This window comes from Rhopalosiphum maidis, chromosome 2 (assembly GCF_003676215.2).
Source record: "Rhopalosiphum maidis isolate BTI-1 chromosome 2, ASM367621v3, whole genome shotgun sequence".
Taxonomy (NCBI): domain Eukaryota; kingdom Metazoa; phylum Arthropoda; class Insecta; order Hemiptera; family Aphididae; genus Rhopalosiphum; species Rhopalosiphum maidis.
This window is the reverse complement of record NC_040878.1, coordinates 66,993,354-67,013,647: the sequence shown is the minus strand read 5'-3', so window position 1 is coordinate 67,013,647 and position 20,294 is coordinate 66,993,354. Positions and strand designations below refer to the sequence as shown.

The 20,294-nt window shown below is 22.7% G+C and overlaps 1 protein-coding gene across 2 annotated transcripts; it reads left to right on the top strand.

The window, feature by feature from the left end:
* Positions 1-8,424: 8,424 nt before the first annotated feature.
* On the top strand, positions 8,425-19,055 carry LOC113552715 (neural/ectodermal development factor IMP-L2). Of its 2 annotated transcripts, XM_026955581.1 has the most exons (7): positions 8,425-8,542; positions 16,148-16,275; positions 17,436-17,466; positions 17,571-17,743; positions 17,856-18,030; positions 18,294-18,475; positions 18,546-19,055. In XM_026955581.1, the coding sequence occupies exons 2-7, from the start codon at positions 16,180-16,182 to the stop codon at positions 18,678-18,680; spliced, it is 792 nt and encodes a 263-aa protein (XP_026811382.1). In that variant the 5' UTR covers positions 8,425-8,542; positions 16,148-16,179; the 3' UTR covers positions 18,681-19,055. The 2 variants fall into 2 exon arrangements, with proteins under 2 accessions (XP_026811382.1, XP_026811381.1); XM_026955580.1 differs by lacking the exon at positions 8,425-8,542 and having other exon boundaries at positions 15,857-16,275.
* Positions 19,056-20,294: the final 1,239 nt, after the last annotated feature.

Below are 20,294 nucleotides of genomic sequence, written 5' to 3'. Positions count from 1 at the left end.
TCGTTTACTATAACTATGAAAACTAAAATAAGAACTGAAATTATTAGAAAGGGCAGTACCTAAATAAAAAAAAAATATAAAAATGAGATTTTCATTAAATATTGATAATTAAATCATTATACGTATTTAATTAAGGTTAATAATAAAAAATAACAACTTCTAGTTCCTAAAAATTAAATTATAACATATCGTAACTACATTTACAGAAATCGTACGTTTCCGGGAGGAAAGAATAGTTACTGCGTTTACGGTTAGGACTCTAAATGTTTAATGCTTTTAATGAATTTTCTATTAGCAATGCTAAATTATATTAATGATACTGCATTTCACGATTGTATGTTAATATCAATAAGTGGGCGATGCTAAAGACTATATACAGAGTAATTTTTTATTATGAGAAAAATTTCAAAGATTATTTATTATTTATTCCAAAATTAACAGCTTTTTTAATTATTTGTATAATTTTCCATCGATTTTAATAGTGCTTAAAATTTTTAGTTCATTTAGAAAAAACAAAAACTTTATTTTTCAAAAAAATGTTGTAGTTATTTTTGTAGTTATTGCTTTTACCGATAGCACTGATAGCAGGGCACGCAGTACCTTTTAGATGATATAATAATTGCCTATATAATTCTCCTTGGAAATGGAATATTTTGTAAATCATGATTAGAAATTATAGATAAATAATTGCAATAAATTTAGAAAGTTAATTAATTTAAGTTAGCTTTAAAAAATATCAATTGTCGTTAATTTATTGTGGTTCAAAAACTAATAACTCAAAAAATAACTAAACACTGGAAATATAATTATTTAAGCAACTTAAAATAAAAATATATGATGAGTTTTAGGTAAAGAAAATAACATTTAAGATTCTGAGCTGATCATTATATGTAGCTTTTACAATTATGTATATGTATTTTATTTTTATCAGAATCCTTGGAGAATTAAAAATACTTAAGTATATTATTAATTTTAAGGGTGATTTCTGGTAACAATAATTTTCGACTTATGTATAATACAATTGTAAATTCAACTAAAAAAGCTTTAAAAATACAAAATAATACTGTACATTTTATTACAAGGTATTATATTACTCCTTGACATAATAAGAAATAATTAGTTTCTTTTAAAAAACTTTAGATTTAAATATATATTATATTATGAAATGTTAATTAAAAATAATAACGAATAAAAATTAGTAATCTATTAAAGTTTACAATATGTTTTATTTGATTCAGGTCATCAAATTTGTTTATTTAAAAATTAAAACTACCACTTCAAAATGCAGGTCTTACTACGCCACTGGCAAGGTTCTTTGTTAGTTGCTTTTATTACAAATAAAAAATACATAGACAACATTTATTTTTACAAGTATTTACAAAATTCATAAAAATCATAAAAATGTACAATTTAATTTGTAGTTAAAAACCTCAAAAATAAATATTATATATACAATTTTATTTAATAGATATTTTAAGTCCAAAATTTGACATAATTGTATATTTGAACAAATAATAAGGATTTTAGTTATTTTGTTGTAATTTAAAAAATATAATTTGTAGTTTATATGTACCTAGTTGAAACTGTTTTCACCTTTTCATATATTATCATTTAATATACACAATGTAAATTATACCAAAATATTTAGATGTTCGTTTAGAACCTTTTTTTATCGTATTCAATGTATACAATGGTTGAATTCAAATTCAAATTTTAAAAATCCAATTTAGTGACCTTCTTGATGAAGAGAAACACTTGACAAATAATATGCAGCAGACAGAGTTCCCCAGACAGGGTTTTTTTTTTTAATTTAATGTTTTGTCTCCGTGTCAAAATTTTAAATAAGTGCGTGTTTGTTACTTTGGTTTAAGGCTTTAAAAAACTCATAATTTATTATACTCCTAAATCCTCTTCTTGTTTTATTCGTTAAAAAATAATTAAAAACATAAAATTTAAATAAATTACTATACCTTTTATATTTAAATAATAACTTTTGAGTTTTAAAATTGTATTAGTTAGTCTTTCTTGAGATTATTTTTTTAGGTGATGCTGTAGCGTTAAGATAAATTTGTTTAATTATTTATATGATGTAAATTTAAACATTTTATACAGCTGTAGTGACGTATTTCTATTATAATTTATAAATTATAAATTTTAAACATTTTTAGTTTTGAAGATTTTTATATTTATTTTAGTAAAAATCTAAAATTTCTGTATGCTATATCGTTAAAAACGGATATTCACCCGTAAATTATTAAACTGTTATTTTTTATAATTTTTTTTTTTAGTATTCTAGAAACTATACTAGAAAAATTCGTAGTAAAACTTCTATAAATTAATGTTTCACTAATGATATTATATAATTTTAACTTACAATTCGACATTCGTTAAAGTACCTGTGGAGTTCTATAATCTATACCACCTACGTATGTACGTAAAATAGAAAAATTAATTGTTTCCTTACTATAGTCACGGATTTAAGTTACCAATAGTTCTTCTTTATAGTATATTCTATATATCCCATTACTAATTTTATATTATTTTTCCCCTACACTTCTAAAAGTAATCATTTTGTCTTAAATATATTGCTTTACAGTTTATATAATATTTTAAACAACTAAATAATTCTTCTACGATCTACTATTATTTCGTTAAATTATATATATTTTTTTAATAGTAGCCCGTGTCCATCACGTGTAGGCTATATATAATTATTTCACATTTCATTATCTTATACAATATATTATAGTTCTTCGAAATTTTCTCGAAAATTACCGGGAAATTCGAATGTCAAAAGTGGCAACGCGTTTAACTTCTAATAACAGGAAAGGTGTTACGTAATGCTTTTTAAACTCACAAGTTACAACTTAATCAGATAATAGAAAAAGCTCAAAAGATTACGAACAACAATTTCAAATTAATAATTATTGTAAGACTCAGAAAGTTATGAGTTATAACTAATAACTTCTTTACTCTGATAAGAATTTTTCAAATCAAGAAATACGACTAATAATAATTGAGAAATAAATTGGAGTTTTTGTAATCGTAACAATTATAGGTGTTACTTGTACCATGAAATATGTCGTAGGTAGTAGGTACTATATATATTTAAAATCTAATATAAAATACAAATTCTACTTCTAATTTTTGAATCATATACACCGAGTTGCATAAAAAATTGATTCATTTAATAATTCAAAAATATTTAATGGATTAATCATGTTTAAGCAGGGGTTATGGATATTACTTATATTGATTCATTACATTTTGAATGGTTATTTATGGAATCCGGCATCAGACAATAGTTTGTCATTTTGGTCATCACGGTAAAAACTAATGATATATCATTATAATCCATAGGTTTATGTTATAATTTATTTTAGTTGTTATTATTTCTCCTAAGCAATCAATATTTTTACTAGTTTATTGAAAGAAAATTTGGTACAAGTGTGTACTTATATCTATAGAAGATATTTGTAAAAGGTCAAAAGAGACAAAAGAAACCAATTTATAATGTATTCGTAGTATATATATTGATTGAATAATATTAGTATGTGCTAAAAGTCTAAAACTAAACTTTAAAAGACTTTTAATAATTTTATAAATATTAAATATTTTATAAACGATACATGTTGAAGAACTATAGTTAACTTTAGATTATTACGGTTTTTATAATTTCTTAAAATTATTTTAATATGCATAATCGAATAATCAGTTATAAATATTTCATATTACATATTACATATAAATTAACTAATACAGGTGTTAAATTTGTGTTGAAATATAATATCATATACTATATCCTACACTCCTATCTCTTTGAAGTTGGAAGTTAAAATATCGCTAAAATCGGTAAACGTATAGGTATAAAAAGGTGTTTAAATAATTAAACAGATTAATGTTCTATATTCATATTTATATTTTATATATTTAATCATAATTCTATTTACCTAGTACTTTATTATTATCATTTACTTATTTAATAAATTGGTTCTTGTTAACTGGTAATAGGTATACTAGTACACAGCACATGGTATAAGTATTCCTTCCTGTATGACTGTACACATTATTACCTTCAAAATACCCATTTAACAATGTTAATAATTATATTATTTGTTCATTAAAACATTTTAAACTATACTAATTTATTTATTCTATACGGCAGTAACAATACATAATATATCGACGAATAATTAATAACAGTAACTTTAATTATTATGTTGTAACGTATTGGAGTAATACATTTGAAAATGTAGATAAAATATTATCGAAAACGTTTAAATACAGGTGCTTTATAAGAAACTACAACACAATTCACAATCATTCAATCATGATACAGTATCCATATAGACGAACAGTAATTTCGATTTACGCGGTTTATCATATCATAATTATACACTTACCTATAAACATCATATAATATCGTTGTAATAATATAATATTGATTATAAGGGTCATTTAATAAATATAATAATTCAAGCTATAGATAAAGTAACTGAGATTTTAATTTTTCACGTGGAAGAATATGATGCATTAAGATCCAAATTCAAATTGTGAATTGTGTATTCATCGTGTCATCGTAAATCACATACACGATATTAATTTTTTTTTTTAGAATATATAAATATAAAAATACATTTCTTAAATTATACGTATAATACATTATAAACAAATATTTTTGTCTTTTAACTTTTAAAATATTATAGAGAATGGACCACTATACATAGCGATGTGTTTTAATCATTTTCTAGTGGATGTTGATCCTTAATCCACGCGCCTTTGTTTTGATGTATTCATTTTAGTTATATGAATATGTATGAATGTATATAATATTATTGATGTAGGTAGGTATACCACATTTGAATTTTTCTTAAATCATAAGAGACGAGGCCATCATAATCGACAAATAAAATGTATGCTGTATAATATTAAAATTATTAGACATTAGTATAGCTATAATTTATTACTTCTCAACAATAGTGGTATAATATAATAGTTTATACAAATGGCCTCTCAAAAATAAAATGTAGGTCAAATGTTTTATTAAGTCAAAAGAACGTTAAAACGCTATATTATAAAGCGTTACTGTATCTATATTCTAAATACGTATGAGTAAAGTGTATAATATCATTAATATCCATTAAAAATTATAATGTAATAAACAATTTACATAAAGTAAATTTAAATTGAAAACATTTACTTTTTATTTTTACTAAAATGGTTAATATTAATGTTTCTAATACTATTGATTTAAATATCCATGATAATATCATCAAAAGATATTATAGATATTTAATGTGGGTAACCAAATACTACAATATTAAAACATTATAAACTAAATTAAGTTTAGAAGTTTTTAACTGACCATTTTTGAATGATTAGAGTAAACTGCAGATAATAGATACCTTGAGTGTTTAATTTTAATTGACCGTTTGTAAATTATTATTATTATTTAATTAAAATGGAGTATTGAACTAGATTTAAACTTTAAATTGAGTTAATGGATGACCTATTGATAAAACATATTATTAAATAAACCACACATGATGCCACTATTGAATGATTTATTTCAAAATAAATTTAATGTAATATTATCAATAATAATGGGTTTCTAATTACTTGAGATCAATCAAGGTCAATTATAATTATAAAAAATACAGACGATAATAATACAGCATCAAACAAATATTTAATGAATTAAAAATAATTACGAACATTTTTAATTTGTATAGTAATATTAATGTATATGAATCATGTTTAGTCATAGTTTTCACTGAATAATTGCAATAATATAATTGTTTAATAAATTATATAATATTAAGCGTAATTAAACGTTTTAAAAACATAAATCTATATTTTAGATTATTAACTAACTAATTAATAAATGTCGGGAAATTTATTGCATGATTGTATACCTATGCATAATTATATCAATGTATGAATATTACACACACACACACACATATAATGTATAAATTGGTAATATAAAAAATAAATATGTTTCCATTTATTTATTTATATTATGTATTTATAAAGTAAATATATATATATTTATACATTTCATGTCAGCCTTGCACATCAAAAACCCTTGAAGTATTATTATTTTTAAGAACCATAATATGGTATATATTATATACTCAACAAATTCAGAGGCCTTAAAAAACTTATCTAAACATAATAATATAAAAAAATAATAAAATGTAATTATTAAAATTAAAATACATTTGTATTTTTATTATTATTAAAAAAACAGTACATAGGTAATAACTATTACTATATAAGTATATGCATGTAATATCTATGTATTCAATTTACAAACGTATGATAAAATAAAATAGTTAAATATATTATATTTTTCGTATATTATTTATATTAGATTATCTTTTTTTAATTTATTCGAATCTTTGACTATTACGACGATCAGTTTTTGTATGTCAGTGATATATATATATATATACAATATGTTTCTCATCTTGCAAATCAAATAGACAGTTTTTTTTAGCATTTTTATTTTACATGATAATAGAATTGAAAATAGAAAATATATGAATTGTAAAGAAAACTTTTTTGAAAATAGTAATGATTTATTATAAATAGGCATTATAGACGCACAACGTACCTGATAAAGTATTTAAAATACCTTGTCCAAGTACTTTTTCATAATATTTTAAAAGACTAATTTTAGGTAACATTAATGTAACGTTGAATGAAGTTAAAATAAAAATACTCGTTTGTTAATGGTTTGTGTTGATGGTAGCTATTATAATACTAACTTATAAAAGACAAATAAATTAAATTGGTATAAATATACACATTTTAGTTTTCATTAAAAAAATTAACTCGGTACTCACGCATATTAATAACTATATATTGATCACAATACTATTTTTTATTATTTTACCACAGTTTGCAATAGTCAACTAAACAATAGTACTTATAATTAATGTATGGTTAAATAGTAAATAGGAACACAAGCTTAAAATATAGTAGTTACATGATAGTATTTTATACATTTTGGGCCTTCCTTCACACAGACACGGCTAAGTTAGTTGATCTGACATTGTTCCAGGCATTAATTTAAGACTTAAGTACAATATAAATTTGGTTGCAAAGTAATTTTATTTTAAATAGGAATTCATAATATAAATTATAAGCATAATATTTTTAAGCCCATTATTATTAATGATTAAGCATAATTTTACATCACTTATTAGGTATTATTATTAATTTTTGTAGTTGAGTTTAAGTAAATAAATAGGTAATAGGTTTACTTTTTGTTTGTTTATAATATAACAGTTTTTAAAATAATAAATCTTGAAAATCTATTTTAGTTAAAATAATAACTAAAACCTTATATTACATACTGTATACATATCTATAACGGATATAAAATATCGGTATTTATTGTCTAACTAAATATATAATTATATTTTAAAATAAATATTAGGTATATGTCTTTGGACAACTTCCCTCCTCGTGTTATTCATGTAAAACCAAAAATATGCTCTTTGACAACAAATTTGCTTACTGTGCCTGTATTAGTAATTGTACCTAATATATTCGAATAATAATAATAATAAATATAAGTGGTTTTCATATTTCATTAATTCAATAAGGTACCTTATAAAAATATAAGCTATCTATTATATTTCCTATATATTGAACTACAGATTACAACCCTTTTTAATATATTTTGATGTTATAGTATTAATAAATTTAAGTCTGATCAAATTGACAATAATTCTATTTGATTTTATTTTATACTTATCTAATATATTGTAAAAATTAAATACTTACGTGCTATATTGAAGAGGTTTAATTAATATAACTATTGTTTATTACGATTATACATTTCAAGTACCTACCTATATACTTGCATACGCGAATGTGATAATTTTAATTTATAACGAGAAACAGGTCAGAGATTTTGCAAGAACAATTAAAATAATATTTTATTAACTAAAAATAATGTGATTGTAAAATAAAATAAACGTAACAATTATTATACATAAGTAATTTGGATAAAAATATGATGGTAGGCAGTGTTTGAGTATAACCAATTAAAGATAAAATAAACAATTATTAATAAATAATAATTTATCCGTTCAATTAAATATATATCAACATATCCGTCGCTACATTTTTATATAGAAATTTATCTGAACAGATAAATTACAACTTATTAATTGTTTTCTATCTTCAATTGATTAAATATTGATTGTTATTAAATAATAAAATTCTCAAATACATTAATGGAACAAGTATAGGGTATTATGTACCACCCGTGAAGTATATAATAGCTATTAATGTTGATTTAATATCCTGTTAAGGGTCGACGGGGGTTACTATCAGTTTACTAATTGAAATGTACACACTAAGATAATTAATATTGAATTTGTGTTTCCTGATCCGACGCTTGCGTCACGTAACAGCTGCGACTATCGTTTATAAAGCCTAGAGGGACCAATAGTCAGATCATTACGACTTGTTGCATCAAATCCAGTACACGGCGCACCGACTTTCGTAAAGACTGCGTGACTACGTGAGTACTAGCATGTACGTTATTGTAAGAAAAACATTGATAGCTAAAATCAAGTTTTAGTTTTAATCTAAATTATTATGTTTAGGTACTCTGTTCGTACATAACTGTTCTTCATAAATACCAAAAATAATAAGAGTTTAATCATAAGGACATAATTTAGTTGTAAAAATCGTTTTATTTTATTCTTTATTATTTACTATATTTTATAGCGTGTACTCGTATATTATCGTTAATTTCAAAATAATTTATTACATTTGTTTTTTAAATTTAAAGACAAACCGTGACATTTTCATCAGTTTCGTACATAGTTCGGTAATTTATATTATTTATTTATTTATTTTTGCTTATTCTTAATTTTAGTATTTTTATAAGTCTTAGTCTTTATTAATAAAATGCATTTTTTGTAAATATATTATACGGTCTTGAATAATGAATTAAATATCTACATTTTGTTCTATGATAAAATGAAATATAAATAAATTGTCTAAAATTAAAACTAAATTTAAAAAAAACCATATTTTATTTAGTAAGATGGTTTTTTAACATTTCCATTCTGTTCAAATAGTCCCTTTACTGTAGTTCTTATTACTGTTTTGTGATGTTATATGTTAATTATGTTATACGAGTAGAGTACTATTAGCACTATTTTCGAAAATGAAGATAACAATTAATTTTAATTACCTCCTAAAGATAAATATGTTTTACTAACATCATTTAATAATAAAATGATTAGTTATTTCTATATAATAAACATTGGTGATTGTAATTTATGATAAAAATTATAAACGTACTTTTTATTTTATTTTAATATATTTTGTATGAGTTATGATAAGTAATTATTGATAACCATGAGTATCTTTTATGTGAAAATATTATAATTAAAAAATTTAAAAAAATAGTAGTTTGTTCATTTTTAAACATATCGAAATATTTTAAATAGATGCATTTTATGCGATAAAAATTATTTATAGATAATGGAAGTTTTTATAAATTACATATATATGTATTGATATATAATCAAGTCTTGAAATCCTTTATGATTCATTTTGTAGTTATCGGTTTTTTTCAAACCTACCTAAGTAATCAATAAAATTGTAAAAAATATATTTTTTATATTAGGTACAATAATTATGCTGTAATACAATTTTTTTAAATCATATAATTTCCAGTTTTAAATATTATCTAAATAAAGCACAATGCTTAATTAAAAAACAGTACTTTCAATAATTGCATATTTAGTTAGATATTTAGCCTGATTTTTCTATAACATTATCTTTATGTTTTTACAAAATAATCTATACTATATATTCGATTAATTTTTTTCCTTGATACCTATATTCTTATAATTATTTAAAATGTTAAGATAAAGTATTAAACTTTAAAAGTTAAATAAAACATGAAATGTAACATTATCTTTTATAATGGTGATATTTTACTAATATACGTAGGTATTCTATAATTATCTTACAAATCACGCATTTATAATTTTATTTATTGTGGGTAGTACATAATATCAATATTATTATTTTCTTTATAAATTAAAAATTATTATAATATACCTACTAACAATATATAAGATATTACCTAAGATAAAGTATTAGAGTTATTAGAGATATTATAATCTCAATTTTTAATCGTTAAAAAATTATAAATTATAGTGTCCACGTTTCTGTCTAGTGAAACGAAAATAGTACACGAAGATTTCTATTTAGGTATGTCTATGCAAATATATATTATTAAACTACCAACTTGCCAACTAAAATTGATAGAGAGGGTATCAGCTATATAGTATAGTTACATTCTCTAAATATCGTACTCTGGCCTCTTTGTGTATAAGATTTTACTATATAATTTAATTGTTCAAGTTGACAATATTACAGGATTGTTTCCAAAGATGTAAAACAGTATTAACAGAGTTGAATATTTTGTTTCCAATTCGTAATGTATTTAACTATATAAATGTTGGTTAGGATTAATTGAGAAAACACATAAATTCATCATTAGTAATTGTTTAATTCCATTATTATTAAAGCGATCGTGATTTTAATACGTACCGACAATAAGATTCTTAGTAATTTATAATTTTATCTATATAATGGTCTTCCATATAGCTTAAGGTTACCTACTTATAATTATAATAATTAAATTGTGAGTTCTTTTCACGTGAATATCTTATGTTTATAACACATAAAATAATATTAGTCATCTTATACAATTAAAAATAAAAATACATTTTTTCTATAGAATAACTAATGATATATGTACAAGATTTCAATTTGAACGTAAATATTAAAAGATCGATACATTTACTTGAAAAATTACTTGTATAAACTGTCAAATTGTTAAATATTTAAAATATTAGAAGTGATATCAGTTAATATATATTTTTCGAAAATACACTAAATACCTAAATTGTATGCTACCTATAACCTAAAACCTAATTTTAAATAAAATATTTATACCACAGTAAGTTATAGTGTGCTGTAATCATTGGAACCAACTACAATATTGTTATATACGTATAGGGTATAGATAATATCGCTTATATAAGAATAAGATAATAATCCTCACGAATGAATAATAATACGTATACTTATAGATGGCAAAGGTCTTCTATTAACAGTTAGGTTTTGCGATGTACAAACTATCAGCATTCGATATTACAGAATAATGTATTAATGTGAGATCTATAAATTTATATGATGTCATAGTTTTTATTCCGAACTGTAATAATTAGGATCACTAAACTCTAAAAACATGTGATATAGCTAATGGAAATAGGAAAATTAAATATTTATTGTATTCGATTTTATATACTTAATATACATTTTAATGTATTTATAGATTATTAATATAAATTACTCGAGGAAAATAATTTTAGGTTCAATGTTTTATACAGCTTTATAAATTAAATACGTGCGCATTTTACTATAATAATATTATTCAATATAATATTATTATTACTTCAGTCTTTAAATATAACTGGTTGATCATAAAATAATATATAAGATATAATATTATATAAGCATTTTAAAGTCGTAATACAGTATGCCGAATGCCGATAATTATTTTATTGCGTATAAGGCACTAGGGTAAAAATCAAATATTTATATTTATTCACTGTGTAATAGCATCTACTACAAAGTACTGACGTATAAAAAGATATAGCTTTTTATATATTAATATTTTGTATTTTATCGATTCTCTCTGGTTTCTACTTTAGACACGTCTGTCTTAGTTAATTAACCAACCTATGTTATTATATTATCATTACACTTTTATATACATTTTAGGACTGTATATTCAATATGAAATATACTAAAAGTATCAACTCTGAACTGAGTCTGGAGTAAATTTTATAACACATGTCTCTGCTTGTACAATAGTGCCTGGTATCTATTTAATGTTAAGTTTTATAAGTCCTTAGAATTTTAATAGTAGTCGATTATTTTTCAATACATAGATATTTGATACGTTTAATTTTTAAAAACTTCAAATTGTTTATTAAGTTTTGAATCATTTCTAGATACTGAACATGAAAATACATATTTAAAACCTAAGTAGTATAAGCCTTAAAGTTTTATTGGGTAAGTTAGGTTGTATATAATATACATAGTATACTACAATAGAAAAAAGTTTAGCAATAGGAATGCTTGTGTTACGACGAGACACTTTATAATTGTATATTATATACTGTACTTTGGACCTAATACCTATAATATTATAAGAAAAAGGATATTTTTATTTTACGATTTAAAGGTGTAGATAATTTATTATGCATAATTCACAGAAAATATACACATATATTTTTGGGTGTATGCCAAAGTCGTGCTTTTAAAATTACGGCTTACAGTGTTACAACATTAAATTAATTCAACTACGATATACTAGTTAAATATAATCAAAAGTCATAATTACTTCCTGTCCATATAATGGTGCCACGATTGTATCACGTTAATTGCCATATTTCAGATAAAATACATTAATAAATTAATAAGGCCACTTTTAATAGTATAACTGTTGCACGTGAAATATTATCGATACAAGTATTAGGTAGGCACTATGACTATATAATATTACGGTAATCAATTAATTTACAACTCAATGTAATAAGTTGATTGTTGATACTGTTGATAGTATATTATTTAGTTCAATGGTTTTTATAGATTAAACTCAACATTTGTAGTAAAATTTCTATAGTGGGTTTTTAATATATGTACACATGACATACCTATCCAAATAAATTAAATATGAAAGATTTTTTGTAAATACATAGTATAACCTTTATGAGTTTAATTATTGTTTTTTTTATTAAGTAAGTACCTATAACTTATTAGTATACTATTTACGTTTGATAATAATAACAATTTATCATAAATAAATAGTGTTAAAAAAATAAAAAGTAATAATGAAATATAAAGTCTGTGACCTGTGTGTATGTAATCTTTAAAAAAAAAAAATGCTCAAAAGGGGTTTCTAGAATCAATATTTGATTTTGATTGGTACATTGATTGGGTCAAAAGTTAAAGATTCCTAGTACTTCTCAATTAATTGGGAAAACAGGAATTTTGACGTGAAACTAGTTTTTGAGAAAATCAAATATGTTTTTTGTTAGTAATTAAAAAATAAATAAAAATCCAGGAATTTAACATTTTCATTAAATATTCATATAAGTATGTCTTAGCATGATTTAATTTTTTAAGTATTTTGGATCTTTTTGCGCTATTTAAGGATATTTGAAATTTTTTATTGTTTTAGTTAATTGTTTAAGTTGAAATGTATGATACACATTTTTGAATAAAAAAAACTATATAAGAGACTTATTGACATTTTCAAAATAATTAAATTAATTTTAAGCTATATATACCATAAACCTATTCGTGCCTTTCTACGGTACGTGAGTATTCACTTATAGGTTAAAATATTAATAATATTATTTAATATATTATGTGATTCGTTTTTTTCTAAAAAATAGTTCAACGTACCGTATTACTAATGAAAAATAAAATACCAATTAGGTACAATACAAATATATAATAAAATAATTTTAGAAATATAGGCTGATATATCGTTTTCGTTCTGTATCATTTTTAATTGTATACAAATAAACAAATATAATATGATTTAGCATTAAATTAGCACATTTATTATAGTCTTAATCAGTGTCCAAAAACATTCGAAATTGATGCTATATTTATTATACAGGAGAATGACCTCTCCTATTTTTTTTCGTTGTATTGTAATTAATTTAAACACCTTTTTAAATGTATAATTATTATACATATATTTAAAAAAAAAACGAGAAATATTATGTACACACAATAAAATTGTGTTAATATTTTTTAGTATAATTCCATTAATCATAAAATATTATCTGATGCGATAATTTTTAGCAAACTTCAAATATTTAATCAGCTATATCTACTAAGAAATAGACATAATATCATACACCGCTCAGAATCATTTTTAATCGTAAACAATATGATTTATCATTAAATTCAAATTTAGCACATTCATTACAGAGCCCTAATCAGTGTCCAGGTACACCTGAACTGAATACTATATTATATAGGAAAGTGATTTCCCCGAATTTTTTTTTCATCGTATTGTATTTGTATTGTATTTAATCTGTACACCTTTTAAATGTATTATTGTTATGTATTTTTAAAAAATACGAAAAATATAATGTACACACTAATTGTGTTATTATTATTTAGTCTAATTTCATTAAACATTAAATATTATCTGATGCGATAATTTTTAGCAAACTTCAAATATTTAATCAACTATATCTACCAAGAAATACACATATCATACATATATTGTAAATAATGGCCATTCTGTGTCTCTGTGATAACTATTTTTATTATGTTTATATTAGCATTATTTGTATAATTTTTAACATTACATCATATTATGTTATAATTTTTGATAGTAAAGTGACTAAACACGTAATAGTTTATGATAAGAAACACTAAAAGTAAGTACATACTTCTATATAAAATGGTTATTACTATTTAATGTTTATGTACTTAGATTAGACTGAAGTCTAATTATTTGTGAGTAAAAAAAGCTTGAAAATTGTATACAAGGTTCCTCATAAATTTTTCTGATCACAATTAAAGACCCGGAGAATATAATATAGTCATAACATTTTTTAAGTGTTTAAAATATGTCATTATTTTATACTTAAGAAATAATACAATTTTTAAGTTAAGCACTTACAACTAAAAAATTTAATACAAGATTTCTCGTAAGTTTTTTATTGGAAATCAAATAATAACTTAAACGTAAATCTATATATATTTTTTATGAGTAATATTAATCAAATTTTGACAATATTCATTATAATTTTATGTAAAATAACGATTTCTCATCAAGTGATTTTTTTGATAAATTATATTTTTGTTTAAATTACTATTTAAATAATATTTAGAATGATATTTTAATATTATTATTTTTTTTGTCTATACATGTTAATAAACTCAAACTATGCTCGATAAAAATATTTTAAAATATAAAATAGGGTTCTTTATAAATCAAACTTGAATTAATTGAAAAAAAATAGAAAATATATAGGCAACATTTTTTTACAAACTTTTGAAATTTAAATGTTGATAAAATACAACAAAAACAAAAAAAATGTACATATTATAATTTTGTAATTAAAAAGTATAAGATTTATTTATTTTTTTGATACGCAAGGCTTAAATATTTAATAAAAGGTTCCTCATACATTTTTTTATAAAAACCTAAAAATACACGCGAATGACTTTAAAAACATTTCAAGTTAAAAATTTGAAGAAACTGAATAATTAATAGAAAAACATCGTTTTTAGTTTTTTTGACATAATTCAAGTATTATAAAAAAGTATTATTCATAAGGACTTGAAATTAATAGACTGGTTAAATTTTGATATTATTTTTAGTTTTATTGTTTATTATTTTATATTTTTTAAACGACTATTATTTGGAAATTGATTAAATAATACCTTCCTCGAAGTCAGCAAAATGTTATGTCAAAATATTGATACTATAATAATTATTTACTGTTCTAAAGCGGATTTTATGTCAATATTTAAATAATTTTAACTAATAATATATATTAGGTAAATCAAGTCAAATAAAATATTGTTTTTTTTTTCATTTCAATAAACGTACACTAAAATATTCATTTATCTAAATTAGATTTAAGAAACATGACCTTTGTTATAAATAAAAATTTCATCTAGTTGCATTGGCTGATGCAATATTTCAGAATTCTTAGATAATATTCAGAGTATATAAAGCACGACTGGACGCCGCAGTATTCATTCCTTTCTAAGACACCATACTAAATATACACATAACAATTTCTGCTTAACCAGCACAATCCAAATTCTTGAAACATGACGTCTTCAACTACATCGCATATCCAATTCTCAAAACCATCCCATTACAAAGAATCCAAATCAAGGATCTATTCTTTTGTCCTTTTAATAACTTAAAAAATTAACTTTTTAGTATAGTAATTTCATTAGTGTTCAATTGTTTTTAAAAACATTTTAATAGTTATAAATTGTAATAATTTCGTTTTAAATTTCAATATTCAATTATAACTTACAGTTAATTTCAAAAGTACACCAACAGACGCCAATATGGGATTCTCAGCATTACTACTAGGATTTTCCTGGTTAGTTATCATCAACAGTTTTGGATTTGCTGCGGTATTACCGATGAATCACATAATGGAGGTAAATAATTCATTAATAATTTTATTAAAAATACATACTCGTATAAATTATATACAATATAAATATATAGTAATAGTATTATATATATATATCCGCATTATACGCGTGTATATAGTAAGAATATTGTTATTTAAAAACGACTATGAATCATAATTATTTGATATGAATGTAACTACGTGCCTAATTTTTTACTAAACAAATATTTATCTTTTATGTACCTAAGATTACTATTCTGAAGTGGTATTAATATATTATATACTTTTAAATAATTTCTCCGTGTTTATATTTATATACTAATAGGCATAATAGGTAGGCAGTCTTATTAAAGAGATGTATTTAATAAGTTCATTGATAAATTTAACAATGAATTGGTATGAAAATTATAAAAACCTGTTTAATAACCCACCTGAGTGATAAGCTAATATAATTTAATACCTCCGGTTTTCTTTTACGATTTTTATAGTAAGAGTTTAAATTAAACATACAATTATTATTTTACGTGTCATCGAAGTTATAGTATATTATAATATATGGTAGTACTATTTTGTATTACACTAATACAATTAACAACTTACTTTAAATATTTGAATCAATATTCATAAATATATAAATTCTAAATGTATTACAACACATAAAATTGTCTATTCTCATATACGTTATACTACTGATTAGTACTTCCTACTTTATGAAACATTTCTTATTTATTCAATATTTATTATGTAAGCTTGTATAGTATAAATAATATGTAATATAAATTACATAATGTGTATTAATAATTATTCAGTTGATACAAAATATTGTTAAATAGGTACATAAAATAAAGTTACAGTTATTAAATAATAATTACTTTTCAGTTTTTGATTGTCTGCATCATTCATAAATAGTTGAAAAGTATACAGAATGTAGTATGTGCTATAAATATATAACGTTGCCTATGTTTATTAATAAGCCTTTTCTTGTTTCATACAAAAATACGCAATAGATCTTGATAGAAAAAATTAATTAAATATTATAAAATAAAACATTTTTACTGTATAATTAATTGGAAAAATTGAACCATAAATTATTAAGAATTTTCTTTTTTTCACTTAACATAAAACTAATCCATACAATTAAAATAATATTTATTAAATTAAACATTTGAAATTTTGTTTTTACAGAATTCACTTACTGATGATACGACATTCAGAGGTTAGTTGATACATTTTCTTAATATATTTTAACGCCATTTTACATATTGAATAATATTACGGTTTCGATTTTATACTTATTAATATTTTTTGCTTAACCAACAGGCAATGAAAAAAATACAGCAAATAAATATGAACTTAAAGATTGGGTAATGGTAAAAGCTGCGCCTTCAGACCCCATTAGAGTTCCTCCTGGTGGCAGGGTTGAACTCGAATGTACGGTTTTCGGTAGCCCTGTGCCTCAAGCACAATGGAATCGTGGAATACAACTTAACCAGGTATATCTATTTATTTTCTAAGAGTATTTATAGGTTAATATGTTATAAATATCAAATAATATTTGATTATGCATTATTATTATTAATATGTATATTATACCTATGTTTATAGATTACATTAGGTCCAAACGAATTTGAAGATTCTGGAGATTTCCAAAGTGTTGGTAAAGTAACAGTAAGGCATGTAATTGACTGTGTTCAACCACATCACCAAGGTGTTTATACATGCAGTGGTCAAGCCAGAGAACAAACCATGGCCAGTGATCCAGTGGCAATTTCGGTTGAAGGTATATAATATTATTATTTAAACAAATAAAACAAAATAAGGTTGTATTAAACTATTTTTCAATCCATTTATTAGACTTGTTCTATCTTCTACATTCATATCTATCTAAAAATTAAAAAACAGCATTTTATATATTTATTTAAAACAATTAAATTATTTTGTCCAGATATTTCACCTTTGTTAAATTACCTAATTCGTCAGTTATTTACAATTTACACAATGATATTTAGTTTTTGTAAATAATTATTTATTATTATTATTCAGGCCGTCCAGTTCAGTGTTCCAGTGGTAAAACTAGAATAGTTAAGTGGAGTCCGATCATTACACAGATGATAGGTTCAACCGTAGTGATACCTTGCGTAGTAACAGACAGTGCACCGTACAGACAATATTGGAAAGATAATTTTGGTAACATCATAGATACCGACATCGATTCAAGACGCAAAGTAAATAATTCCCTTAAATTGTTTTATAGCACATTAGACTAATTACGGTATTATTGTGTTTATTTTACAGTTGGGCCCTGAAGGAGAACTAATCTTGAACAATTTAAGCTGGTCAGACATGGGTGAATATACTTGCGTTGCGGAAAATTCTATTAGCCGAGATAATACATCAACGTTCCTGTATCCAATGCTACCTAATGTTTAGAATATTTACACGTAGATATAAACCATAGGAAATGATCTATAATCTCTATACACAATTCGCTCTTAATGTTCAAATATTATAGTATTGTAATCTGAAATAATTTATTCAATTATATAAAATATTAAATAGCCGCTTATTATATAGGAACATTGATAGCTGACCAATAGAAAAATGACATTAAGTTACATCGATTAGTCAAACCGGACTAGCTGCTTTAATAGTTGAATGCTTATACTATGTATCGTAAACCATTGAGTATTTATCGTTTATTTTGTTATTTTTAAGTATATTGCTTGCCCCTGCTATGAGTCTCGTATTGTTTTATGGTTTGTGCAATAAATTTAGATAGAGTGTTAAAAAACTCAACCTTAAGTATTTTATTATTGTTTTTTTATTTATTTTTATTTATCTATGCGTATGAATATATTATATATTTATATTTAAGTTCAATAATAAAGCTCGAAAATATTAATTGAAAAATTGTTTTCTGATTTTCTGAAACGGTTAATCTTTACGTGTAGCCAACAATCAACATACAATAAACAATATATTATATGTAAATTTAAAATAGGTTTACCTATGTTAATATTTATGTTAGCAATTTCTATAGACATGATAGACATGAAATAGTTTTCAAAATATTTTGACTGTTTTATGTATTTGAAATTTTCGACTTATGATTTATGATGAAATTACATGACAGTTATTCTTAAAACAATTTAAAAATATCAAAAATACGTAAGCAATTTTTTTTCTCGATATTCTAAGTTAATTAAAAAAAATATATATAATCTATGCGAGAAAAATGAATTATTACTTTCAATAAAATATTTCTCTGGTTTTTAATTAATAATTTAGTTGTGTACAAGTCACTTATGAAATGTAATATATATTTATATATATATGTGATATAATATGTTGAAAGACTGTTTATTAAATTTGTCTATTCTCTATATGATTATATTAAAAGATATATATATATATTATATAACAAATTACTATAGAATGATGATATATTGGTTTTACCTATATATAGTTTAAAATATAGAAAAATAAATAAAAATACATTTAGTAGGTTAGCAGTCTGCTGTACAATATATGAGTCAACTGGTCCAATCTCGCTATTACCATAGATTAAATATACTATACCTAATAAATATTACGGACCAGCTCACTGTAACGGATTTGTTAAACTTGAATTCAATGATAAATCGGCTATAATACACGATCAAGAACGTTTATGAACGAAGACGGTCTAACTTTTTAACAATCTTGTTTAATAATTAATTATTTTAAAAATAATATTAACATTTGTCATTTAAACAAATTTTAGTATTTTTAGATTCTTAGCGGAGCAAAGAATGTATTGATTTTACTATATGTGTTCTTCATTTATTTATTATTTCTGTGTTTGATGACACAACTGTAGCAGAAAAATTGATCTAATCATCAACTTGTCAAATTTGTTAAGATAATTTGGTCATAACAATAATAAGTAATAACTAATAAGTTACAAATTAGTTACCAAAAAATTTAAATCTTTTTGCTCAGAATCGTTTTTCCAATGATTTACTATTGAATTAAAATTTAACACATCCATCACAGTGCCTATTC

What these genes read in the sequence shown, in the direction of transcription:
- LOC113552715 (XM_026955581.1), top strand. Translation starts at nt 16,180, where the DNA reads ATGGGATTCTCAGCATTACTACTAGGATTTTCCTGGTTAGTTATCATC. An exon ending in CGATGAATCACATAATGGAG is followed by an intron (nt 16,276 to 17,435) that starts GTAAATAATTCA and finishes TTGTTTTTACAG; the next exon opens with AATTCACTTACTGATGATAC. An exon ending in GTGGAATACAACTTAACCAG is followed by an intron (nt 17,744 to 17,855) that starts GTATATCTATTT and finishes CTATGTTTATAG; the next exon opens with ATTACATTAGGTCCAAACGA.